Source organism: Fistularia commersonii, chromosome 15 (genome assembly GCF_037954325.1).
Source record: "Fistularia commersonii isolate RoL2024-O1a breed Wild chromosome 15, RoL_Fcom_v1.0, whole genome shotgun sequence".
Taxonomy (NCBI): Eukaryota; Metazoa; Chordata; class Actinopteri; order Syngnathiformes; family Fistulariidae; genus Fistularia; species Fistularia commersonii.
Window position 1 is genome coordinate 18622514 of NC_141298.1, and position 27423 is coordinate 18649936.

The 27423-nt window shown below is 53.4% G+C and overlaps 1 protein-coding gene across 1 annotated transcript in view; it reads left to right on the top strand.

The window, feature by feature from the left end:
- igsf9bb (immunoglobulin superfamily, member 9Bb) overlaps positions 1-27423 on the top strand; it is a 55944-nt gene that overhangs the window by 21440 nt on the left and 7081 nt on the right. The window contains exons 7-19 of the mRNA XM_086160409.1: positions 2478-2619; positions 6595-6740; positions 11910-12052; positions 12215-12355; positions 12449-12565; positions 13038-13188; positions 14338-14449; positions 16171-16346; positions 17170-17396; positions 19147-19231; positions 21532-21696; positions 22120-22165; positions 25575-27212. Coding sequence (XP_086016535.1) covers positions 2478-2619; positions 6595-6740; positions 11910-12052; positions 12215-12355; positions 12449-12565; positions 13038-13188; positions 14338-14449; positions 16171-16346; positions 17170-17396; positions 19147-19231; positions 21532-21696; positions 22120-22165; positions 25575-27212 — 3289 coding nt within the window. The remainder of the gene's footprint in view (positions 1-2477; positions 2620-6594; positions 6741-11909; positions 12053-12214; positions 12356-12448; positions 12566-13037; positions 13189-14337; positions 14450-16170; positions 16347-17169; positions 17397-19146; positions 19232-21531; positions 21697-22119; positions 22166-25574; positions 27213-27423) is intronic.

The following is a 27423-nucleotide window of genomic DNA, read 5'->3' on the forward strand; positions in this document are numbered from 1 at the left end:
TTTGATAGCTCGGCTTGTTCGGTGAAGACACCAGGGATCAATGGACATTTTGAAAAGAGGTCGAACACCAAGTGCGGCGTTCATCACGAGCCACAGGAGGCTTCCCTGACGGTCAGATGGTCAGTCAATGGTCACAGAGCGGCAAGGTGGACATGTGGACCGAGGTCCCAAAGCCACAGCGTCCTGCTGCACTTTATGGGAGAAGAGGATTAATGGAGGCCCTCCTGGAAAGCCACTGAGCAGCAGATCAACCAGAGGACCACGCTGCCAACAAATCTGCACATCAGCTGCTTCCAAATAGGGCAGGTTGGCACACACACAAACACACACACACACACACACACACACACACAAACACACACTGGTCCTTGCCTGTCCAGCTCAGGGTTGGCAGATGGAGAGCTCTGCCTGTGAGGAGGTCCAGTTTTTGGACTCCAAATCAGGACTAGCAGTCTGAGGTCCGGCGCCGCCTCTGGACCGAGCGGCAGTGTTTGGGTCACCGGGAGAAGCTGAGCTTCACCAATCTGCCTTCTCAAGCCTTCTTGGTGGCGTTGAGGCCGCCCGAGGTTCACTTGGGACCAAAGGCAAACATCTGGACTTCTTGACATTTGTTTCTCTGGGACTTTATAAAGTGTGAGCCTTCAGCCCGGCTGGTCCGAGGGAATGCTTCCAAGACGCCACCGGGTGTTTGGCTGCTTGGCCGTTGTGTGTCCTATCAGGATTCCCACCAGGAGACTAGAACTCTCTTCCACCTCCTTTGAGTCTATCTCCGCTCATGGCACCCTCGCTTTGGAAGACGCAAACACCACAAACAACCCAACCACGACGATACAAACTCGGCCCGAGAACATTTCAATGACCGCGACCTCTGTGCTCCTTTAATTCTTTGCTCTGGATGATCTGGACCCCTTCTGGAGCGAGCAGTCGTCCTTCATTTTGAAACAAATCCTTAACGTGATGTCGAGGGACTATTTTGGAAGCAGCGGTTGTTGTCTGTGAGGCGGTGCGGTTTGTTGCTGCTCAAAACCGCGTTGTTAAAAACCTGGGAAACCCCGCAGCCTCTACAAGGATGAATACAGTGGACTTACTTTGAAAGGATGTTTCCCTTTCCTGTTTCAAGAGGTCCTCCAGATGAATGCAAGTCCCTGGTGTTCCCGGGAGAAGATGGAAGCCTTTGTTTGACTTGGTTGTGATGGGGACACGGAAAGGACAGGAAATCAATCCCTGCTTTCCTTCCACTGTGATGATACAAAAATATCCCGGCGAGCAGGAATGGATGATCCATCTGCCGCGGCGAGGATCACTCGATAAATTCTCTTAATCCTTTCCTGAGTGCAGAATAAGTCTGATTCAGCTCCGAGGGTCGGCGCTGGCGCCGAGCAGGAGACGCCGTGAGCGCTGCAGCTGCTAATCCCGGTGAGTGTCCACACACGTCTGCAGGGCCTTTCCCAGCCATCGTTCCGTGATGCTTTGTTTCTCGATGGTCGTCCGGGGTTCCATCTTCCCACTCGGTAGAGCTAAAAGAGCCGAGGAGCAAAGACGAGGACGTCCGGATCCCAAGAAGGCGACTTTCAAAGCTGTCGGCGGAATCAAAGCTGCGGAAGACGCCGGACATCCGGCGGGAACGGAGAAGAAACCTGGTCTGACAGGAGAGGGAAAGCTGGTGCTGGATGGACTTCATCAGCTGGGGTCCCTCTGCCCCATCGGTTCCGGCAGGCTCCTTCATGAGCTCCGGGAGACTCGGGGATGGACCTTCGACCTCTGATCAGGGATCATTGGCTTCACGACATCTGTAACCACCTGGAGACACCAGAAGGGATCGAACTGTCCAATGCGACCCCGTTGCCGAGAACGACACCGTCTGCGTGAACTTCGCCGTGTCCGAGAGAATCGAGAATAAAAAAATTCGATTTCCGCTTTGCTGTCGCTGCTGTTCGCATCGGCTGTTGCCTCTGCCAGCCCTCACCCTCGTCTCCTCCACCCTCTTTCTCGCTGTCCGCCATCTTTCTTTTGACGTTCGCCCAACCAGCGGTCTGGAGTCGGCTCTGAACAGACACATTTGATTGACAGCCACTGAGGTCTGTGTGACTAGCCCCGCCCACCACTGGAACTAGCCCCGCCCACCGCTGGAACTAGCCCCGCCCACTGCCCAAACTAGCCCCGCCCACTGCCCAAACTAGTGCTGTGCATGTAATTTAGTGTCGACAGCAGTCACCAAAGCAGGGCTGACACACACACACACACACACACACACACACACACACACAGCGTTATATATGTCTGTGTAGATATATACACATATTTGATATCCACAGAGGAAAAGTGAACCAAGATATTGTTCAGAGCTAACTGGACCTTTGACCAGCTGGAAACTGGTTATTGGCAGCAGTGCGGAGGTGGACTGATCTTCAGTTTGGAGCCCCAGCCTGAGAAGAAGGAGGTGTCTGCTGTCTTTGACCCTCTGCTCTCCTCTCCAGGCCCTCCCTTCATTGTTTCACCACCGGAGAACATCACGGTGAACATCTCACAGGACGCCTTCTTCACCTGCCAGGCGGAGGCCTACCCTCGCAACCTGACCTACACCTGGTTCTGGGAGGAGGACAATGTCTTCTTCAAGAAGTAAAGTTATGATGATCTTCATTGTCATCTGAACCCTCTTCTCTTCTCTTCTTTCCTTTCCTTTCCTTTCCTTCTCCCTCTCCTTCTTCTCCTTCTCCCTCTCCTTCTTCTCCTTCTCCTTCTCCTTCTCCCTCTCCTTCTCCTTCTTCTTCTCCCTGAGTGTCAAAGACATAGCATCTCCACTGCTCTGGCAGATTCTTAAATGGCTCTGAGGATGTTTAGCATTGTTACCGTGATGCTGTGATGGTTCTGTCAGATACCTGTCCCATAATGTCTGGCTGGGAATCATTTCAGTTCTTCTGAAAGGGTTCCACGTCCCAAGCCGACGCCTGACGTGAAGGTATGTGTGCAGCTTCAGCGGCGTCTGCCGGAGACGTGGCTCAGCCGGTTCTCCGGGTTCCAGGCCGGCCGGTCGGTCTTCAGCCGAATCCAGTCCTCTGCAAGGTTTGAGAAGAGCTGCTGAGACATGAGGTCTTCTGCGAGTGGAAGATACTAGAGATGTTCAGCAGAGGGAGGTTTCTCAGCGAGCTTTGAACTTGCAGCTTTCCCTGGCGGTGACGATGTCAGACGCATCAGCTGCTTCCACATTAAACTGCAAATATGTGCAGCTCCTTTTGTTTCTTCTGAACCCCCACTGGCACCTTCACACCTCAGCGAGGCTCTTTGTTCCTGCAAAACAGGAAGAAGAACCTTTTCCTCTTCGACTTGTCACAAACTCAGTTTTTCTTCAGTGGCGTTTCAGGAGGAAGCCGGGAGTCCAAACTAAGTTTGGCATTCTGGAGGGTTCAGGAACGGGGGGGCTCCTTCAGACTCCTTCAAACGACTTCAAACCCCTTCAGAATCCATCGGAATCTTTGAGAATCCTTCAGAATCCCTCAGAATCCATCGGAATCCTTCACATGCCTTCAGAATCCTTCAGAATCTTTGAGAATCCTTCAGAATCCATCCATCGGAATCCTTCACACGCCTTCAGAATCCATCAGAATCCTCCAAACTTCGTCAGACTTGTTCAAGGGATCCCCAGTTTCTACAATTATGGTCCTATTTGATCAATATTTGCACCAGCCACATAAAAACAGTGATAAAGTCTCTCACCGATCTTAGCTGGCATCAAATTGTAAAGAAAGCTTTTGCTTGACGGGCGCCGTTGTTGTTCCTGTGGCAGAGCGGTCTGAGCGCTGTCGCCATGAGGACGGCCGGCCTCGGCCCGTTCATTTTATCATGCAAAACATTTCTTCTGTGAATCCTCCCGTTTGAACCCGAGAGAGACGTGAGCGAGGAGAACGCTGAAGACAGAAGTCCAAACGAGCTTCAAAATGAAGACCAACAACAACAAAGAGAACACGGAGACCGGAGGCGGCTAGTCAGCAGTGGGTGTGCGTGTGTGTGTGTGTGTGTGTGTGTGTGTGTGCGTGTGTGTGTGTGTGTGTGTGTCTGTGCTGCAACTGCGTTGCTATGCTAACATAGAGAGTCTGATATCAGGCATGGACGGTTTGCTGTAGACCTCCGGCCGCCGCACTGACGCTGACTCGTGGTCAGCTTTTGTCTGCTTAAAACCAGCCCGTGCCCGTGAGCTCTTCTAGCGGCTTAGCTTAGCTGCGCTAAATTCATCAAACGCATCCGGAGAGAGGCGGCGAGAACACGGCCGTGGACCTTCAGGAAGCTGTGAACGTCCACGAGCAATTTCCCACTCCCTCTCTTCTCCTCTGTAGGAAGCTGGACGTGTGCATTGCGCTTGTCAAACTATGGCTGCAACCAAAGGTTCAAATATAGTATAAATTGTGATTTTCAAAGGAAGACCGATGCCTAGTGCCTTTTTAACAAACAATAAATCTTATTTGTGTCAATGAGTCCTTCAGGGGCGTTCCCTTCAGACTCCCTCACACTTCTTCAGAAGGCTCCACGACCTCCAACGACCATCTGACTTTGTCCTCGTGACTCATCTGGTCCTTTCTGTCCTTTCTCTGACTTTGTGAAGGACTTCACTCTTTTGGAGGCTGAGACTTGTCCTCGGTTGTCCTCTTTCAGCCCCCACTCCCGCAAAAGACCCCGGTTGGAACTCGGGACGTCCTTGGTTCTGTCCTGATGTGGCTCTGTAGATCTTCACCTCCACCGGTAAGACGGCCTGATCTGTCTCTTTCTGTTTGCTTTGAATTTCATCCATCACCTCCTGGATCTTCAACTGCACTGAAGACAAACCTTCTCGGAGCGTCGAGCCTCTGCCGCCAAGTGAATCTCCTCACAGGAAACAGGCAGGATCTCCAGAACGTCCATCAGTTCCATGGAGAAAGAAAACAGCCTCTCTCTCTCTGTTGTGATGAGGTTTCCTCTGGCGGTGTGTGGAAGCTGCTCGGGCAGAAACCCTTGCACTTGTCCGTTCTGCTTTGGCCCAAAGCGCCCCGCGGCCAGGATACCTGGAGGGCCGCTTGCAATTCTGAGGCGCAGTCACGAGGCATCGTCCTCCGCCTGGCCGCACGGACAGGAGATCCGCTCTGCGCATGAACTGGGCGCCTGGGAGAGGACCTTCTGCTTTGGAGGGACTTGAATAGAGTGCTCATTTCATGTTGATGGAGATTCACCGTGAGCAGGTCGAGTGCAGAATCAATGGATGAAGGTCGGATTCATAGACGGACTGACATCTTCTAAAGGACGGGATCGGTCGGCGTTCTTGTCCAAATCTTCTTGTCGTGGCAACTGGACTTGACTTTCTTCACTCGAAGACGTTTCATCCCTCGTCCGATTACTAAGACCTGGATAGTGAAAATAATATCATTATTACTGTTACAATTATTATTATTATCCTTTACTAATCCCCATGGGGAAATTTGTTCTCTGCAATGGAGCCATCATGGATGAACCACGAGCACTCGGCTGCCAGGGCAGCAGCGAGGGCTTCAGAGTCTCGCTCAAACCAGGAGGAGCCGGGAATCCAACCGGGAATGTTTGCTTCCTGCACGGACGAGCCGGTCCGCTCTGTTAAGTTTTGGTTTGTCCGTCCAACGGCAGGCCAGCTTTGCTCCTGGCGTGGAGAGCGTGGCCTTGCTTGCGTCGCCTGATGACGAAAAAATATTCCTCAACCATCCCATGAGTCCGACAGCAGAATCTCCTGGACAGGGTCGGGTCTGGTCTGGACTAAGTCATGGGGTCTAGCGTTCAGGTGATGCAGACTCTCCTCCCTCCTTAGACTGTGGAAGTGCTGCAGATGCTCCTCAGACCAGGGAGATGGTGCAGATGCTTCTCCCCTCTCACTCCAGTTAAGGACTAAATGAAGAAGTTTGAGGAAGTTCTCTCCCTTTTGAAGGCTGTCTTCTCCTTTGACTCCGGATTCTGATTCTGGACTCTGGGACTGGGAGTCGGTGAGAGATACGGGAACTTGTCCGTGAATAAAGATGCGTTGAGAAGTGAAAAGGTCTAAGGGGTTCACAGGTTCTCGGTCCCCTGGTAGAACATCCATCCGTGAATCGCACACATCGGCCGGATCTCAAAAAGGGGCGGACCTTCTCGGTGAGGTACAATCTAACTGTAACTGGAGCAAGGTGACCGTTAAACCCCTTGGAGACCCTGGATGAAGGTGTCCATCTCAAGCTGTACGGTCGTCATCCTGCATCCAGACACAAACCAGTGTGGATGTTGAATGGTTCATCTCCAGATTGTCCCCGCAGAGCAGAAGAAGCCCGGGTAGAAAGTGTCCCTGTGGTCTCCGGCTCCCCTCGAAGCAGACCTTCAGGTGGACGTGGCCATGGTCTCCCTTGAACCCTGAATCGAGCAGGTCTTTGTCCGCCGTGACAGGATAGCAGAAGCCGCAGGCGACCGGTTCCATGTGCGGTTTTCGGAGCGGGAAGGGAAGGAAGTCTCCCGGGCGCGACGGCGTTCGATTTCTAGGTTGCGTCCAGAAGATGAACGGCCTCCTGCGGTTAGACTCGCCCGGGTCACCTGGGCTTCCCCTAACATCTCCTCTGCTTGCCGCCTCCACAGCGACCTGAAGCGCAGAGTCAGCGTCCTCATCGACGGCTCCCTCATCATCGCCCAGGTGAAGCCGGAGGATGCCGGCAGATACACCTGCGCCCCCAGCAACAGCCTGGGCCGGCCCCCCACCGCCGACGCCTACCTGGCCGTGCAGTGTGAGTGTCCCGACCTCCTCCGACTAGCGGGGCCGCCAGGCTACCAGATGTTCCCTTTGCCTTCGCATCGCGCCCGCAGGAGACCTGTTGTGACCGACCGCCTCGGGTCGAACCGGGGAGGTCGCTGACGTGGTCCACCGGGACCGCGGAGGTGTTTGTGGAGGTCACGTACTAACCGCTGTCCTCACATGAGGACACTGCGCTTGAGACCCCCACTTAAAGACCATTTCTCCAAGAGAAGCTGCTTCCATTTCTGATGAAGCTGCTTCTACCATCACAGTGAAACAAGATATAAGTACTCTGATTACTCTGATGTTACAAGATATTCAGGGTGAAAATATTTATCAAGGTTTGAACCTGGTTAGACGTCGTGATAAGCAACGTTGCTGCTAATTATGAGGCGCCTGTTTGAGGACGGTGGGGCTAAATTACATAATTAGTGTGTATCATGCTGAGATCATGACTCCAAACGCTCACTGACAAGGTGGAATAAACCAATAGAACAAACCCAATAAAATAAACCCAACAGAATAAACCCAGTGGAATAAACCCAATTGAATAAACTAATGGAATAAACCCAATAAAATAAACCCAACAGAATAAACCCAGTGGAAAGAACCCAACTGAATAAACTAATGGAATGAACCAAATAGAATAAACCCGATAGAGTAAACTCAATGGAATAAACCCAATTGAATAAACTTATGGATTAAACCCAGTAGAAAAACTCAGTGGAATATTCCCAGTGGAATAAACCTTCAGTTCTGCAGAGCTGAAGCAGCCTCTGGGATGAGCGTGAAATGTTTTCAAGTGAAGAAATTTATGTCCAGTTGCCATGACAAGAAGATTTCAACAAGAATGTACCATGACCCAGAGGACTGAGAACCTCCACGGGCATGTTCTCTGGAACTTCTAATCCCTCCATCCCACTGGTGGTTTTGCAGACGTTCATGCTCCCTATAATGTTCTTGATTTGTGTATATGTGGATAAACACACCTCTCTGGTCTCCTCATTATGGTCCTCCTCCTTTCCTCTTCTTCCTCCTCCTCTTCTTCCTCCTCCTCTTCTTCCTCCTCCTTTCCTCCTCCTCCTCCTCCTTTCCTCCTCCTCCTCCTCCTCCTCCTTTCCTCCTCTTCCTCCTCCTTTCCTCCTCCTCCTCCTCCTTTCCTCCTCTTCCTCCTCCTTTCCTCTTCTTCCTCCTCCTTTCCTCTTCCTCCTCCTTTCCTCTTCCTCCTCCTCCTTTCCTCTTCTTCCTCCTCCTTTCCTCTTCTTCTTCCTCCTCCTTTCCTCTTCTTCCTCCTCCTTTCCTCTTCTTCCTCCTCCCCCTCTCAAACGCTGCAGAAACATGAGTCTGGGTGTTTTGTCACTTTGGAAAAGCATCTGTCTCTGGCTGGGAGCCACCGCTTGTCGTCACGACAACAGACATTTTGCATTCTCTCGCTCTCTTGCCTCTTCCAGTGGCTGTACACTCGCGATCTGTGTGTGTGTGTGTGTGTGTGTGTGTGTGTGTGTGTGTGTGTGTGTGTGTGTGTGTGTGTGTGTGTGTGTGTGTGTGTGTGTGTGTGTGTGTGTGTGTGTGTGTGTGTGTGTGTGTGTGTGTAGGCAGGCTCTGGGGGGATGACATCATGGCTGTGAGAGTGGGACGTCCCTCCATCAGACTGCAGAGGGCTCTCTCCCTCTTTCTGGCCCATTATTTGCACAGATTCTCATTTCATCTCTCTCTCTTTCTCTAATTCCCTTTAAATCTTTCTTTCTCTCTCTCTCTCTCTCCGTCCTCCCGCTTTCTTCCTCCTCCCTGAAGTGCTTGGCATGAACGACTCTCCGAAGCATCCTGCAGTGTTAGCCGGCGTGCGTTGAGCGATAGCGTTGTCTGAGGGCTATATTTAGTGCCTTGGCTGACGTCCCTGTCTGCGTCGCCCACGGCGGCGCTCCTCGGGGCTCTGGGAGGCGGAGCTCCGGCGGCGGCGGCGCTCCTCGGGTCTCTGGGAGGCGGAGCTCCGGCGGCGCTCCTCGGAGGTCTGGGAGGCTGTGAAGACTTTGGCGGCAGCGGCCGTCACGCAGAGATGTTGTGGCGACGGCCCGGTCGATCATCCGTCGGTGTTTCCGTCCCTCTGTCCAGCTGTCAATCATCCTCCGGCTCCGCCTCCCCTCTGCGCTCCGGTGCAGCATCACTGGCGCCGTTTCTTCACCTTCACCGTCAGCATCCCCTCCTCTTCCTCCTGCGCCGGCTCCTCTGCATTACGTCACCTCCCTCCCTCACCTGTCCTGCTGCTGCTGCTGCTGCTGCTGCTGCTGTCACCGCTCTGATAGCATCCAGTTCTCCTTATCACTCAGCCTTCTCTCCCAGGATCCGGCTCCTGACCTGCCTTGGGCACCACGCCGCTCCCGCCTCTCTTTATAATTTAGCATCCGGCCCTCGTTTCCTTCCTCTCCACAAATTTTCTTTGATGGCGTGCACATCTCCGCTTGAGGGGCGTGGCCAGAGCTTCAGAGAGAGCAGGAGGCAAAGGCCGCTGTGGAGTCGGTTTTGTTACGCTGGGCGTAAAGCAGAGGATTTTACTGGACGTCCTGGTGTCGCCATAGTTTGGGTAGAGAAGTGTGACGGAGGGTTCTATAGCGGCAGAGCTGAGCTGTCAAACGCTCCAAAATGTGCTTATCTGTACGTGAGGGGTATATATACGCAAATCTGCACCTTTTCTCTGCGTCTAAGGCAGGAGCGACGTGACTCGGGTCAGAGTGCTCGTCTCAGGAGCCAACATTCCCCATTGGATTCCCGAGCTCCTCCCAGCCTGTCCAAGTGTTGCTGAGCAGGACCCTGAACCCCTTCCTGCTCCCATGTCGTTGCTCAGCTCAGGTTTATCCGTGATGACTTGAAGTTCTCAAATTGCACTGATGCTGCGTCAAAACTGAATTTGACAATAAAGGGCTTCCTTTTTTCTTCTTCTTCCCTGTCTATTCCTCCTCCATTCCTCTGGGGCTCCGGGGTTTCCGAGATCCCCCTGGAGGAGAAGCCTCAGGTCTTCGCTCACCGTGTCAGGATTCACTTCCCGCGTGACGTTTCTGGGTTTGACATCCCGAACAAACTGCGGCGTCAAGTATTGTGTCCGTCTTCCACGGCCTGTCTAATGGACCCTTCGGCCTTCTGGATCGGTTCGGTCCTACACAGGACACGTTGTCAGCCGATCGCTGGCAGGCTTACAGCGGTGACTCTTGACTTGGGACTCTTGAATTTGTACCGGAAACAAACACATTTCATGCAAACGGTGTTGACGGCCAGTCTCCTCGGACCATGCATGATGGAATTGGAAAGGAATGACTTTTGAATTGAAGCATAAAATTGACGGGCCATGTTCTGATGACTTTTCTGGTCTTGTCTAAAGGTTCATTCCTCCATCCATCGGGACGAACTCCCCCTGATGTTGAAGTATGTAGGAGGCGGTACATCTGCTGCCTGCCATCTCCTCCCCGTCACTGCATCAACAGTAATGTCATGTGGATGAAGCAGTCTGTGTGTTAGAGAAGAGTGTGGCTGCTCCCGGATCTACGGCTGGAGCGTTGATGGACTCCACTCGTAATTGACTCGAGGGTTCAGATGGAACGCAGACATCGAGATGGCTAAGAGTATGATTGCCAAACACCTGACTCATCCACAGCTTCATCTTCGGGTTGTTTTGGGTTAAAACATCTCGATTGGAATTGACACTTGTGATGCTTCTCACCTGCATCAGCTGCTGTCGTTTGTGGCCCAACACCCGCTCCATGAAAGACCTCGGCTCTTTGGCCGCGAGCACACAGCAGGCCCCGCAGTGTCAGCTGCGCAGTGTTGAAGGTAATCAGATCAGCGTCAACTTTGCAGGTGTGTTTGGTTCACCTCTCCACAACTGTTCCAGCACCTCCTGTCTCCACTCCACTCGTTCCAGGTGTTTCTCAGTGACTTCATAGTTCCTCCTCGATTTGGACCCGTTGTCATTACACAGAGGTGAAAAGCTGCCGTGACGCTAAACCCAAACTATGCAGGACATGGAGGCGGTGCTGGACCCGCTGCCCCGATTGTAGCGTCTTGTTCCGCTGCGCAGGACAGGATCTAGAGAGGGCTACCGGTGGCGAGACGCTGCAGCAGCCATGCTAAGATGTAGCGCTCCAGCAGGTTCTTTTTAACACAGCAGGTTCAATTCTTAGCGGAGTGACTTGATCAGTGAAGACCAGTCTGTTACCGTCAGGGTTTTGTATTGACCCGGCTGGCCCTGATCCTCATCAGAGCAGATACAGAAGAGGTACCGGGCTCTGAAGAGGTACTGGGAAATTCTCTAGTGCCTGGTACCAGGTACTGATGATGGACTTGGTACTGAAGAAGTACCAGGTACTTAAGATGTACTCAATACTCCGTCCCTGACGGAGATGCAATAAGAAGCGTGTCGAGTGCAGCTGGAAGGCCGCGTTAGCATTCTGAGGTTAGCGAAGTTCAGGTTTTGGCTGCCATGCCTCTTTCCCAACAACAGGGCGCAGACTGGGTTTGCACTCCTGCTTGCATTTGTCGTCAGGGATATTCAAAACTAACCTAGATTCTGGACCCCAGACGCGTTAGTTTTGTTTTTGTTTTCCTGTTTGAAAGCAAGCTGACTTCTGTTCCTCAGGATCTCCATAGCTTGGCAGCGGTCTCTCTTCAAGAAGATTTGAATGGTTCTGCTCTCCAGTGGTGATCATTGGGGCTGATTTGGGGCTAGCTAACTTGTTCCTTTTGGGCAAGAGCTTATATGAAGATGCCATTGAAGGATCTTCTAATGAAGAGCATTCGTCCAAGTAAGGGAGCAGAAACATCGCGATTTCTCCCTGAAGCTCAGGCAAGAAATCACCACTGTTTCAATTTGACTGGAAGGTGCGGCAGAGGTGGACACATGCTAGCGTGTGGTTTACCGTAGATGTGATCACCTGCGCTGCCATGTCTGTGAGTTCTAAGTGTTGAGGACTCTTTCTCCCGAAGCCGTCCGAACGCTGCTCCCGGACCACCTGCTCTCCAAGGAAGTCATTTATCATTTCATGACGAGCCCAACGCCTATAAACGCTGCCGTTTCTCACTCGTCTCTCCACAGCTGCTAGGATCGCCACACGACCGCCATCCCGGTGAGCCCGGCCGTCTTCATTCATCTTCTTTTTGTTTTGCTCTCCAGATCCTGCCCGAGTGGTAAACATGCCACCTGTCATCTACGCAGCAATTGGTCTGCCCGGCTTCATCCGCTGTCCTATAGATGCCAATCCGCCTGTGACCATGGTGAAGTGGAAGAAAGATGGCCTCCCTCTCCGGATAGATAAGGTGCGCCGGTGCAGGACTACACCCTTGGTTCTGCTCAATTACCCCCGCCCCCATGCTTCTTCAGCTGAAGCTTCATTCGCCTCCATTGCTGTTTTTCATCTTTCATTATTTCTGGTCTCGATCAATGACCTTCGTCCACCGCCGATGTCGGCCCGTCCCCAGTACCCTGGTTGGAGTCAAATGGAGGACGGGAGCATCCGTGTGGCCGAGGTGACGGAGGACTCTTTGGGCACCTACACCTGCATGCCTTACAATGCTCTGGGCTCCATGGGATGGTCCACTCCTGCTCCCCTGGTGCTAAAGGTACATCATACCCACTGAACTGCTCCGGTCCGGGGACACGGGGACACCTCGTGTGCCTTCGACTAACGGCTGTGGTTGTCCACCTGGGGGCAGGACCCTCCCAAATTCTCAGTGGTCCCTGGCGGGGAGTACAGGCAGGAAGCAGGGAGAGAACTTGTCATCCCTTGTGAGGCTGAGGGAGACCCCTTTCCCAACATCACATGGAGGAAGGTAGGGTGGCCTTGTCTTCACCGTCACGTCCAATGTTTGTTTTCTAAAGCGAATGCCAAGTGTTTGCTGCGATCCTGCTGGTAAAGGGAAAAAATTAAAGCGCTCCTCTTCCTCGCCCCTGTCCTTCGTACATGTATGCCGGGCCACAGAATGTGTCGGCGCTACTTGAATTCATCAAACGCACGTTCCTGCAGCTCCAAGGTCAGCTGGAGTGTGTTATAACACATGCATTCACCGAGCGCATTGCCCCGACCGCTCACGTGATGAACATCCATAGTGCGCGGAGGACAGTTCCTTTGAAAGTTGGTGAATCCCTTTTCCTTTCGCGACCTGTCACTTCTGGTCTGTGGACCTTCTGCCTCTGTGAGACGTTTATATCCATGGTTGAGGTTCTCTGCTCCTACATGTCCTACAGACCCATCAGACCATGATATTGTGTTTTATGGGATTTGCTGTGTTCTCCGGCCCGCAGGTTGGAAAGCCCAGTAAAAGCAAGCACAACGTCCTGCCCCGAGGCAGCTTACAGTTCAAGTCACTCACCAAGGAGGACCACGGGGAGTGGGAGTGTGTCGCCACCAACGTTGCTACGAGCATCACTGCCAACACCCACGTCCAAGTCATAGGTATGACCTCCATCGCACACAAACAAGTACACACATCTGCACACGCACACACACACACACACACACACACACACACACACAAACACACACTCAAGCACACACTCAAACACACACTCACACGTGTACACACACACGCACACCTGCACACACAGTTACAGTTGAATAGGTGGTGCTCTCTGCAGAGATGTGAGGATGGTCATTCTGCTCTGGTGTTTGAGGAGCAGCCTTAGTTCCACAGAGAGAATAATATTGTCTTCTCATCCCTGCTGGTGTGGAGCAATCAGCAGGAACAGCTTCTGATGTGACCCACACAGAGTTCTGGTCCTGCCTCCCCTTAGAAGAAGGAAACCAGCAGCTCTCGTTCAAGGTGTGCAGATAAACGCACTGTCCCTTGTTCACCTTCCCGGCAGCATCAGTGAGGGTTCATTTTCTGGAATAAAGTCATCGTCCAAAACTCCGAGCATCAAACTGGCTGAGGAGCTGCTTCACGTGCACATCCACAGGAACGGGGCCACGCTCTGCAGCAATGCAGACCTCAGAAGCGAGGCTTGGCCGCTGCATAACACACGCTCACACACACACACACACACACACACACACTCATTCCAGCGGCATGGCCAACCCCGGATCTGAGCTATTTTTAGCCTTTAAGTAATTTCACTGAATGTGTCTTTGTTAAACTTTCATAAGTTTCATCTAAGAAACTCAAAGCCCTCCATCTCTGCAGCTCCTTGCTGGCTTCAGACCTCCTCTGGCAGGCAGGAGGAGCTCTTGGTCTCCTCTCACATCAGAGCATCGGAGAAACCCTCAGGAACCGCTTTGATCTTTGCGAGGAGCTTCTCTCGGTCACCATGCATGATGGAGGACAGTCACTCCTGCAGGAGACCATGGAGGCAGCGAGAGGCCTCACACGCTCTTTGCTCATCAGTCCAAAGGCCAAGCCAAGCGGGCCGATGTCTCCGTCCTCCCGGAGCTCAGGCGCCCACCTGCGTCTCCACACGGCTGACATTGTGACGCCTTCGAGAGAGGATTCTCCTCAAAATCAGCCGATCCCTCCTGGAGCCACCAAACCCTCCCCACCGGGAAAAGCTGCGTCCCGAGGTTTCTGAATCGGTCCGACCTTCTCACTGTGGTTTGTTCTGCCTGCAGGCACAAGCCCTCACGCTCCCACCAGTGTCCACGTGGCGGCGTCCTCCACCTGGGCCAACGTGTCCTGGGAGGCGGGCTACGACGGAGGCTTCCAGCAGACATTCTCAGTCTGGTACGGACATGTGTGAGTCATCCCTGCATGCTTTGCTTCCTGCTTCTTCTCTTCTTCCACTGGTGACCTCTCCACTGTGTTTCCAGAGTTGTGTTCAGAGCCGTAGTGAATGCTCCCGGCGTGAGTACGTTCTAACTCGTGCGGGAAACGACAAACCGTTGCATCTCTGAACACGACCCCAGCATCTCCGTCCTGCTGCCGCCGCCGCCGCTGCTTTGCCTCTGCTTGACTTGCGGGCGGGACCCGGGCTCCTGGTGAGGTGTTTCTGTGCAGAGCATCCGGATAGCGACGCATCGGGACGCCAAAGAGTCGAAGGGCTTTGTCTCGATGCTAAAATGAGCTTCCTGGAGCACCTGACAATGAGTGGGGGGGTCGGACACCTAGTGTGACAACAGCGGATGCAGGCCCGCCGGATAGTGCAGACACGGGTGGCGGTCCGAGGTTCTTCTACATGCCTGCCAGTGGGATGCTTTCACTGCGAGGTCAGACAATACAAGACGGCAGAGAAAAACTACAACGGTTAACGCAGGAGAGGCTCCTCTCTTTTGGACTCGAAGGCATTTGCGTGACATCGAGGGTGAAAAGCAGACGCTTTGGCCTGGAAGGTGCTCTCCATCAAGTGGGTCTTCAGAAGACCTGCTTGAGTTCCTGACGTCGTCTCTGGATTCACCACCAGATGCAGTGGTGTGGGGAGGTCATCGGATTGTTGGTAGGTCTCAGCTCCGTTCGTTGCCGGTGGTCGCTTTGACCCTGAACGCATCGCAACGCCTTCATGTAGCTCGGAGCTCTTCGGTGTGAAACCAAAGGGCGCCTGCAGGAAAGCAAGGCAGACGCCTCGGATTTAAGACGGCAGCTTTGGAAAACTCCCTTAAACTGAGGGGGGGGGGGGTCCGCTTGCTACCAGGACAGACGTAGCGGTGAGAAGACGGCAGCGTGACACGCCGGCTTGGAGCGGAGACGGGGAAAAAGGCATCTCAACAAGTCTTTGTTACCTTTATCCCGTCCATTGAGGAAGGTGTCTGCAGGTGGACCAGATATTTGTGGTGACCTTTATGACCGAGCTGTGGTTGTCGGTTTCCGGGACGGGGAGGAAGGTGGGAATGGGAGACATCGTCCTCTGTAAACCCGACGATAGCAGGTAATCTATGGGTTTACGGCCGTGGAAGGGTCTGTTACTCTCACACGCCTTATTTCACTTCAACAAATCCGCTAAGGCTGCATGAATTTGTCGTCTAGGAGACAAAAGACACATGATGAGAGTCGCTGCCGCGAATAGATTTCCACCCTCAAGCCAGTGAACGGAACGCTATGCTAACAAGGCGAAAGGCTACATGTCTAAGTCAAAGTGTGAAGGTTGTCAAACTGTCCCCAGCAGAAGGTACGGTTTCACATCGTCTCCAGGCTGTGATCGACATCCTGCATGGCGTTTGACCGCAGACCGCAAAGCAATGGCAGCACAAATCAATGTATGGGCTCCATGCATGAGGATCAGTCAGAGGTTTTCTCTGTGTGTGTGGGTGTGTGTGTGTGGGGGGGGCATGACTGGCCAGCACTGTGCAAACCTGCAGCATGGGCTTCACCATGGACTTTGTGAGGAGGCGTTCAAGCTGCCGGCAGAGCTGTGGGCAGGGGGGGGGGGGAGCCCATGTGGCAGATCTCAAGGAGAAGCTGTCTTCTGCGTGTCCACCTCACAAGTTCTTCTCCCCCCCACCCTCGTCCAGGCTGAAGAGGGAGCATTTGGGTCCCCACGACTGGCTGTCGACGCCCGTGCCCGGGGGGCACGACTGGATGACGGTGGCGGGCCTGGAGCCGGAAACGACCTACCAGTTCAGCGTCCTGGCCCAGAACAAGCTGGGCACGGGCCCCTTCAGCCAAGTCGTCACTGTGAACACACTAGGTGAGGACGCCACGGCGCCGCGGGCAGGCCGGAGCTGAAAGGGTTAAAAAGCTGTTTGCCGCTTAACATAACGTTCGGCCATTTTCCACAGCAGGTTCATCAGGTTCGACACCATCGCCGTGTCTCCGTGCTTTTAACAGACAGCAGAAGATTCAAACACCGACATCTCACCTTCTCAGGACTATGGGATGGAGGCTCAGCATCTGGCTCTTAAATCCGCCTCTTTAATAGTTCTGGCCCCGAAACCGAAGTCCCATTGAAAGGGGGAGAACGTGGAGGGAGCTTCTCGGTCATCAAGGTTAACTCTTGTCCAAACCCTTACGTGCCGACCGGACTTGAATTTCATTCCCTTGAAGAGGTTTCACCTCTGACCGAGAGGCTACTTCCGCCTCTTGGCTTCAAGTCCAGTTGAAGACATTCAAAGTCCAGTTGACACGAAAAGATTTCGACCTCTATTGGAAACAGAATGATGATTAGGAGTCGGATTGGAGCTGCTGTGGGGGAGAGACCTTCTGACTTTGCCAAACGTTAGCAGAGGCTTGTCTTCGATTCACAGTGACCAAGTTGTCATTTTCAGCCCGAGCACAGAGAACGGGGGGGCAAAGCTTTGCATCGGGTGGGAAATCAAACCTTCATTCGGACACGGTTGCTTGGCGGCGCAAAGAAGATAAGTTGGTTAACCATCATCACATGCAGCCTCGCACGGTTGAAACCGTCTCCATGTCACGCGTGGTCAATACCTTCTCCGTGTGAAGGGTTGTATTCACTCCAGCGTGGACTTTCAGGCCCACGGTGTAATCTCTGCTCTCCTGTGCTCTTCCAGTATTCCCTATAACTACCCCTGAACCATTGGTGCTGCTAACCCCACCACGGTGCCTCACAGCCAATCGCACGCAGCAGGGAGTCCTGCTCACCTGGATCCCACCTGCCAATCACACAGCACCTGTCCAGCATTATATCATGGAGTTCCGCCTGGGGGAGCGATGGGAGGTCCTCGATGACGGCATTCCTGCCGGGGAGACGGAGCTACTAGCCCGAGACCTGATCCAGGTAAAGACCGGACTCTGACCCGCTTAGCTGCCCACATGTTTCTCCAGGGCTAGAGAAGGGTCTCAGCTTCTGAACCTTCTGCAGCTTTTGGACCCAACAACCGACCCCGTCATCTATCTCCCGATCCGGGGTGCATGACAGGTGTGCTTCCAGTGGTGGCCGACCATGAATCCCCCCCCGGATGTTGTCCTCCCCGCGAGGAACATTTCACTGTCGAGTTTCTCTTGACTTTGGCAGAACCTCAAGTCACGCGTCTAGTATTGTACTTAAGAATTGTACTTTGAGCTTTCGAGGACGTACAGTATCAGTCAGGAAGGTAGAAGTGAACTTACAAAGTAAAGGCCGAGTCTCCGCTGGTCCAGATCTGCAATGAGATACTCCTTAAGGCCACATGGGGGCCTCCACCTGGGGTGGAGGGGTGAAGAGATTCTGAGGTCACTGCCGTTGACTGAAGATGAAGGTCTTTCCATGGTTTCATGCACCTGTTTATCAGCACGTATCCAAATGCACTGTGGACAGCAAAGTAGGAATTTCACTGTGCAGGGAAACTTGTTTCTAGACTGTACACGTGACAATCAATGCTTTGAATCTTGAATCTTCCCCGGTCCAGAACCGTCACTTCCTCGGTGTGGTCACAGGATACAGACTCAGATCTGGCGGGCCTCTTCAACGCTGTGGCTCCAGAACATCTGAGTGGCCTCCTTGCCCTGGCTGGGCTCCAGTGGAGGGTCTGCGGGGTCTGGGGAGTCTGGAGGGTCTTGGGGGACTAGAGGGTCAGCAGGGTCTGCAGGCGCTAGGAGGTCTGGAGGGTCTGCGACCCCTGGAGGGTCTATGGGGTCTATAGGGGTCTGTAGGATCTGGAAGGTCTGGGGAGTTTTGGGCGACTGACCCTGCACCACCTCTGACTTAATTATTTGTCTTTTGTATTAATGTGCCTTCACTCCCATTGGTTGTCATGGTAACAGTGCAGGTACGCACCAACACCATTATCCCCACCCCTGCTAAAAAAAACCTCCAGGTGTTTGTGACCAGGGCTGAAACCTGCCAATCAATGCTTATAATTATATGATAATTGGCACTGATCAGTCCATGCGTGGAGAGGAGAAACCTTCCACAGAGCTTCATGGGCTTTGTGGGCTTCATGGGCTTCTTTGTGGGCTTCTTTGTGGGCTTCTTCTCCTCCCCTCTGGATTCCCTCTCATGTCAGATGATTCTACCAGCCTGTTTCTCTGTGCAATGACCGCTTTAGGTTCCATGCAGATGCTTTCATCTCTCCTTCCATCACACACGCACACACACACACACACACACACACACACACACACACACACACACACACACACACACTTTCTGAGCCTGTGTATCTCTTATTCTGAATCCGTTTGATGGGACGTTCGGAGATGACGTGATTTTAACATTTTGGTCTCTTGATCCGTCCCCTTCTCTGTGGAGAGCTCAGTTCAGTCTTTGTAATTCAAGAGATCGCTATTGAAGGATCTCACACCAGAAGAGATCTCCGTTGAAGAATCTCACCCTCCAGAGATGATGTTTTCCTGGTCTTTGATGAATGAATAACATCACCGACACCAAACTCAGTTCCGTCTGTGCCGTCGCTTCCTGTCTCCTTCCAGCACAAGCACACTTGTTTTTCGGTCTGTTGTCTGTTCCACCAACATTTTCCTCAATGTTTGTTTTTAAGTTCCCAATAAGAACGATTCATAAATTGTCTGCCTGTCTGTCCCGCTCAAAGGAAGCCTGGTACGAGTTCCGTGTCATGGCCGTCATGGATGACATGATTAGCGAGCCAAGCAACACTGTGGGAGTGTCGAGCACAGGTGAGGCACCGCACCTGACCGGCCTGACCACGCCTGACCACACCTGACCACACCTGACCACACCTACCTGACCACACCTGACCACGCCTGACCACGCCTGACCACACCTGACCACACCTGACCACACCTACCTGACCACACCTGACCACACCTGACCACACCTGACCCCACCTACCTGACCACACCTGACCACACCTACCTGACCACACCTGACCACACCTGACCACACCTACCTGACCACACCTGACCACACCTGACCACGCCTGACCACACCTGACCACGCCTGACCACGCCTGACCACACCTGACCCCACCTACCTGACCACACCTGACCACACCTGACCCCACCTACCTGACCACACCTGACCACACCTGACCACGCCTGACCACACCTGACCACGCCTGACCACGCCTGACCACACCTGACCACACCTACCTGACCACACCTGACCACACCTGACCCCACCTACCTGACCACACCTGACCACACCTACCTGACCACACCTGACCACGCCTGACCACGCCTGACCACGCCTGACCACGCCTGACCACGCCTGACCACACCTGACCACACCTGACCATGCCTGACCACACCTGACCACACCTGACCCCACCTACCTGACCACACCTGACCACACCTACCTGACCACACCTGACCACACCTGACCCCACCTACCTGACCACACCTGACCACACCTGACCACGCCTGACCACACCTGACCACGCCTGACCACGCCTGACCACGCCTGACCACACCTGACCACACCTACCTGACCACACCTGACCACACCTACCTGACCACACCTGACCACGCCTGACCACGCCTGACCACGCCTGACCACACCTGACCACACCTGACCATGCCTGACCACACCTGACCACACCTGACCCCACCTACCTGACCACACCTGACCACACCTACCTGACCACACCTGACCACACCTACCTGACCACACCTGACCACACCTGACCACGCCTGACCACACCTGACCACACCTACCTGACCACACCTGACCACACCTGACATGTTGTGCGGGGCTGAGACAGCGCCGGTGGTTGTTGTCCCTGCCGGCCGTTGGCCGTGTGGCGAGCAGCAGCCCGAAGGTCGGCTGTGCTGATGTCCGGTAGAGGTCGAGGCTGAGGATCTTTTCCACGAGCAGCAGCCCCAATGTTACAATCCACTCTCTGCTAAATGGCAGCCTTGCGTACGTGCAGGCGTCCCCCTGTGGCCGGGGAACCACGTCGCCGCTCGGCTGTTCGATCCATGGAAAGTTACGCCGAAAAAAAGAGTGGATGATCAACGATTGGTGTTCCCTTCCTGCGCCGGAGCAGCTTTGGGGAATATTTTGAGGATCTGCTGCGAAGGCCCCGTCCCGCTGGCGGCTCTTTGCTGCCCCCTACTGCTGACATGGCGAGCGGCGCCGTGACGAATGGCTCCTGCTCGCTTGTCTGCATTCTGACACGCAGCCTTTGCATTTTGCTGTATCATGATTCCCTGTCGCAGCGCAGCCCACCATACGGTCCTCATCGCCGCCGACACCTCGGCCACTTCTCCCTCCCACGCCGGCGTCGTCGTCCAGCAGCCATAACCAGGGCTGGCGTGCAGCCCGGATTTGCCGCGACCACGGATTTGCGCGCTTTCTGTGTCCCTGATGCATTTGTGAGTCCGTGCTGATGGGGGCCGAGGTGGACGGAGTCTGGGAGGAAGCGAAACCCTCGCCGAACGAGGAATAATTCAGTGGAAATGTCCCGACGGCCGAGGAGAAAATGTGAATTCTTTGCAGGAGTGAAGCACAACGATTTCTTCTGGCTGTTTTGGTTGGAAATCTGTTTCTTAGTTCTGCCAAAGAGTCACGAGTCTCCACTCCTGCACAGTTTAGTGCAGGACTGTCATGGCCAAAAGTTTTGAGAATGACACTTTCACTGAGTCTGTTCCTTCAGGGTTTTTAGGTGTTTGCCAGATGTTTCTATGCTTGTGTCATTCTCAAAACCTATGGCCACGACTGTAGGAGTGTAGCAGACTGATGAGGCGGATGGAGGTGTGGGTCTGTATGGAGGTGTGTGTGAGGGTGTGGATGTGGGTGTGTGTGTGTGTGTGTGTGTGTGGATGTGGGTGTGTGTGTGTGAGGGTGTGGATGTGGGTGTCTGTGTGTGTGTTTGAGGGTGTGGATGTAAGTGTGTGTGAGGGTGGAGTCGAGGAGACGTGGTCAGGAAAGGAGGAGCTGTGTTTCTCCTCTGCGCTCTGTCTTTTTAACAAATCCTCCTTCCTGCGTTCTTCTTTCTCGCCCCCTGGACCCGCAGACTTCTTCCCCCCCCCAGAGATGGTGGAGGAGGCCGGGCTGGCGCGGCCGGTGGTGGCCGGCATCGTGGCCACCATCTGTTTCCTGGCGGCGGCCGTCCTTTTCAGCACCATGGCCGCCTGCTTCGTCAACAAGCAGCGCCGGCGCAAGCTGAAGAGGAAGAAAGGTAAGGAAACCCCTGGTAGCCACGGGGACGCCCACAGTAGCCGCTTGGACCCCCATGGTTGCCACGGGAGCGGCTATGGCTCGCCTGGCTCAATGCAGCACAGTGATAATCGTACACCTGTATTTACCCACCGTTGCACTGGCGCCGCCCCGGACCTTCGCACGGTGTAGCCGGTGTGTGTTCACACCAGGGTGAGTTCACACGAGGTGTGTGTTCACACCGGTTGTGTGTTCACACCGGGGTGAGTTCACAAGAGGTGTGCGTTCACACCACATGTGTGTTCACATGAGGTGTGTGTTCACAGCCGTACGCTGGTAATCAGGTGTCACACACATGCTCATGATAAAGACGTATCCCTCAGCCCTTTCTTCTGAATAAAGTCAGAATAAGCGTCTGACCTTCACGTGTTCTTCTGTCCTCCAGATCCCCCCCTTTCTATCACCCACTGCAGAAAGAGCATGGAAACTCCGTAAGTACCCGACACACACACACACACACACACAAACACACTCACACACAAATCTCCACTCCGCACTGCTCTGTACAACCCAGGATTTGTTTTTTGGCTGCTCGATTCACCTACAAGCTCTTCATAATTTCCGCATGAACCTTGAGGGCAACAGTGTTCTTCTGGTCCAGCATCAACGGTGTTCTTCTGGTCCAGCATCACATAGGATGTCCTCTGCTTGGAGGCCAGCGGCGTCTTCCTCTGTGCAACAACACGACCGGTGCTGCGGCGTCACAATCATGTCGTCCTGTGTGGCTGTTGTTCAGCGTTCCTGGAGAAAAGACCTGAGGTCAACCCGCTGGTTCGGGGGTTACAGTCCGGTGATCAGAGCTTCATTCCAGCGCACGATTAATATCTCGGCAGGGTTTCACCTCAGACACCGAGCTTTTTACCTCTATTGTGCCATTTTAGTTGAAATCCTGGATCCCTTTGGAGCCTCATTAGCAGGCTACGATTAAAAGAGCTGAGTGTGTGTGTGTGTGTGTATGTGTGTGTGTATGTGATAGAGAGTGTGTGTGTAAGAGAGAGAGTGTTTATGGACTGGTTGTGCATGTGAGTGCTTTGTCACAGCAGCGTAACAGTTATGTCAAAAAAAGAAAAATAAATATGAATATAAATTTGAAGATAGAAGATAGCAAGACATCCAGGAATCAATAGACAGCAGATAAATAGACAGCAGACAACAACAACATCAGGGATATCGATGGGCAACATGGAGGAACAGTGAGGGTGAAAAATACACAACTAGAACTAAACAACAATATAAATAGAGTGACAAAAATAAACAGCAATGAATAAAATCAATAAAAAAAGACAGTCAGGATGTGTGTGTGCTGGGACAAAGAGGGATTGGAGAGACAGCAGAGTTGGAACATGAATGGGTGAAGTAGTGAGATTGTGGAAGCAGCTCAGGTGCACTCAGGCCGGTCAGAGTTGTGTTCTGTCAACCGGTAGAAGGTCTTGAGGACCTACAGGCCCCAGACGACCTCAGTCTCCTCAGGAAGAACATCCTGCTCCGACCCTTCTTGTAGAGGGCATCAGTGTCGTGTGACCGGTCCAATTTATTATTGATATGGACCCAGATGTACTCGTAGGAGTCCGTCCGCTACCTCCGCGTCCTCATCGGGACCGGTCTCCTCCGATTCTTCCTGAAGTCCACAATCACCTCTTTGGTCTTTGAGATTTTGAGTAGGAGGCGGCTCTGGTTGCTCCACTCAACAAGTCTTGCAATCAGACCTCTGTGCTCCTCCTCCTCCTCCTCGTTGATGCATTCAACGATGGAAGAGTCATCTGGAGCCTCTGGAGGTGGCAGGAACCGGAGTTGTACTGGAGGTCGGAGGTGAAGAGGAGTGGACACAGGACAGTACTTTGGGGCGCTGGTGTGCACGCCACGGCCTCGTGCGGCACGGGTTAATGTTTGGATCCGATCATCTCCGTCCGCCCGGTCAAAGAAGCCTCCGAAGGGAGAGTCGAAGGCCGGAGCTTTTTCTGACGCTCTCCTGGCCGGACCCTCCTCCAGGTGCTTCGGTACGACCGCCGTACGGCTCGCCGGCATCCGGACGCTTCATCGGAGTTTCTACAAACACAGGGCTAATATGCTCTGCTTTGGTCCGGCAGATCTACTTTCCCCGTCTGCTCCTTGGTGGGAAGCTGTTTAAATGACCAACACACACACACACACACACACACACACACACACACACAAACACACACACACTCTGTGTGTTTGCACATTGACAGCTTGATAATCCACTCTGCTCTGTGTGTCTGTATTTCATCTTCATGTCACAAATCAAACTGAAAGCCATCCAATCCTCCATTAGCGTCCGTCCCCGCATCCTCCCCGGTGACCTTTTGAAGGCAGCAATCCTTCCAGCGCTCTGTTTGCAGAGCTCAGGATGGATCATCTGCCATACAGAATAACAAACGCAGACGTGCTTCAATTTGTCGCTCGCACCCGATCCAACCTGCGCTTTCTACCCGTGCAAATGCCCGAAGGCGTCGTCCCCGCAAAACACCGTCCTGTTTCTTGAAGTTGAACTCCATGCCGTTTCCCTCAGGGACCGGGATGGCCGAGGCGTTCGCTAAGAATTCAGCCGTCATCCAACCACTCTGCTGATTCTCTCATGCAAGTTTCAATATGGAATTGGACGGGGGTTCTGAAAACGGTAGGGGGGACAGGATGGAGGCCTCTGTCCTGGACGGTCACCGCAGGTGTTGTTATTGTTGGATGGAAAACAAAACGCACTGGGTTTAAGCTTCTTCTGTGGAACCTAGACGGTAGGTGACCATGACGTTCACCTCTGCTCTGGACTCCATGTGGACTGAGAGGGAGGATCAGCTCACATGGACTGCTTTTAAAACCTGCTCAAGATTCCTGCTGGAAATGTGGGGGTTAAAGCTTGTCCTCACACACAAACACACACACACACACACACACACACAAACACACACAGACACACACAGACACACACACACACACGCACAGACACAATATCACGCTTTACATCAGCACAGCGCATGTTAAGACTGGCCAGTTGGGAGAAGCCAGGACTTCATTCATTTTGTGCTGTGGCACTCTGCATCAACACAAGTGTGTGTGTGTGTGTGTGTGTGTGTGTGTGTGTGTGTGTGTGTGTGTGTGTGTGTGTGAAAGAGAGAGAGAGAGAGAGAGAGAGAGTGCAAGCATCCTGCCTGCTTGACAGACCAGTTGTCGTTTTTATCGCAGCGCTCCATCTTTCCTCTGCTAAGCTGAGTTTTCAGGCGCTGTGTTTCCGGGCTTAGCTTCTAAAGCAGCGGCGGTCGCAGAGGGGCAGAGCGTGTCCGCTGGCCGGACTTCTTCCTGCCAGAAGCCTGAAAAGACGGCTGTGCAAGTGAAAGGATTAGATGGCATAGAAGCAAAGGCGAATAAAGCCCCTGGCTTTTAGGCGTAGATTATCCCAAGTCAAATCCCCTCCTCTGCTTGGTTTGGGAGATTTCCACGATTTCTATGAGGCGTTCAGGGACCGGCTGGCCAAAGTTCTGTCTGAGATGACGTGCTGTGACTTTCATATCTCGCACAATAATCCCAAATCAAAATACCTGTCTGGTTGTCCAAACAGAACACACATGCATATATGCATCCTCTACATGTCAGAATGTGCACTGAAATCCCTTCTTTCAACTTCTTCACAAAATAAGTTTTTGAACATCGCATTTTCTGTCATGAGTGAGTTTATTTATGGTTGAATTTGTGACCAAGCCCAACTGTGCTGCAGTCCAGAACGCCAGATGATGGGTTTGTTGTTTGGTTTTATTTAAATTCCAATAGAGCAGAAAAGCGAGACAAGACTGTATTGCGTGTTGACATTTTTTATATTTTCCTTCTTAGGACATCATCAGGAAAGGTGAGCCCGGAGAGCATTCGTTCAAAGGCGTCCCCATCAGAAACTTCCGAGGACAGCCAGGATCAGCGTGGAAAGAAACCACCCCCGAGCCCAGGGAGGAAGGAGGAGTTGTCTTTGTACAAGAAGACTAAAAGAGCAATAACAAGCAAGAAGTATAGCATCTCCAAGCACGAAGCCGAAGCCACGACACCCATCGAACTGATCAGCCGAGGCCCCGACGGACGCTTCGTGGTGGATCCCTCGGACGCGGAAATGTCCGTCAAGCCCAGGCGGATCGAGGGCTTCCCTTTCGTGGAAGAATCGGACCTCTATCCCGAATTTCGGCAGTCCGACGAAGAGAACGACGACCTCAGGCCTCTCCCGCCGGTCATGGCCCCTCTTCGGCCTCACCAGATTTCCCCCATTTCCAGTCAAGAGTCTTACCTGCAGCCTCCGGCCTACAGCCCTCGTTTCCAGAGGCCGTTCGAAGGTATGACCATCATGGAGAGCAGCCGGCTCCAGGCCACGGGGCAGATCCGAGGCTCTCTCCATCACAGAGCGTTCTATGGCTATCTGGGCGCCCCCGGGGATCACGATCCCCCACCTCCTTTTTACATGCCTGATAGCAGCCCGCTCAGCTCTGTCATGTCCTCCCCTCCGTACCTGGCCGAAGGTCCTTTCGGTCACCCTGTGATTCCTGAAGAAATGGCAGAGGGTGATTTCCCACAATATGCTGTGTCCGGCTTTCCCCTCCCTCTGACTCTCACCTCCTCCTCCCGCTCGCCGGAGATCTGGCAAGGACTGGATTTCACCTTCACCAGTCTGGAGGGTCCCCAGTTCATTTTTCCGCCTCGTCGCCCTCTGCACCTCAGCCGCGACTCCCCCTATCCTCCCCCGCCCCACGTGCTTCCCCTCAGTGCTTTCCAGCCCTCCCCGCTCCCGATGCCGACCTACCCGGGCGTCTTACCGCTGCAAGCCCCAAAGAGCCACCCCAGCAAATCACCCAGCAAGGCCAAGCCTCATAGCTCCCCAGCCAAGCATTTAGCTATGCAAGAGGCACATCTAGGGCAGCTACGACACACGAGCCACGGTATGGGCGTTCCAGTTTTGCCTTACGCCGATCCCATGGCCCACATTGTCCCGAGCACGTTCAGTAGCTTGGACACGCGATGGTTCGAAACCGCCACCCGCTTCAGTCCCAGGCAGGCCCGTCGGATGGACTCTGGCGTGCATCAGGTGGTTCTGCAGCCCTCTCGACTCTCCCCCCTCACCCAGAGCCCCCTTAGTTCTCACGAAGGATCCCCCGAGATAGTCGTACGTCCCCGACCACGCCCGAGCATTGTCCAACCCTCCAAGCCCCCGGAGATGTCTGAGATTACCCTCCTCCCTCCTTCCACAGCCAGCTTCTCACGGAGATCCTCCCCCTCCTCCTCACCCGCCCAAGGCCAGGGTAGCAGGAGAGCAAGTCCTAGCTATCGCTCCCACCTGGCCTTTGCCACCACTGCGACCAGCTATCCAGCTTCCCAGTCCCCGTCACCCCCCGTGGAAAGCAGCAACATATTTGGGCAGATACCGTCTCAAAGGAGGACAGAGGAGGAGATACTTCCATCTGAGCCCTCTCCATCCCAGTTGTCAGCTTCAGGGTAGGTGCAGTGGGCATGCAGAGAAGGGATACCATCCGAGTCATCCGCCGTCACCCATGACGCTTGCGTGTATCGATTGCTTTGACGCTTTTCGTTACAGAGTGTCTTCATTTTGATCCATCATTTTCGTTCCATAGTTTGAATTTTTTTCACGTGTTTTTTTTTTCTTCGTTTCACAAACAACACAATTCTTGTTGAAGGACGGCTATTT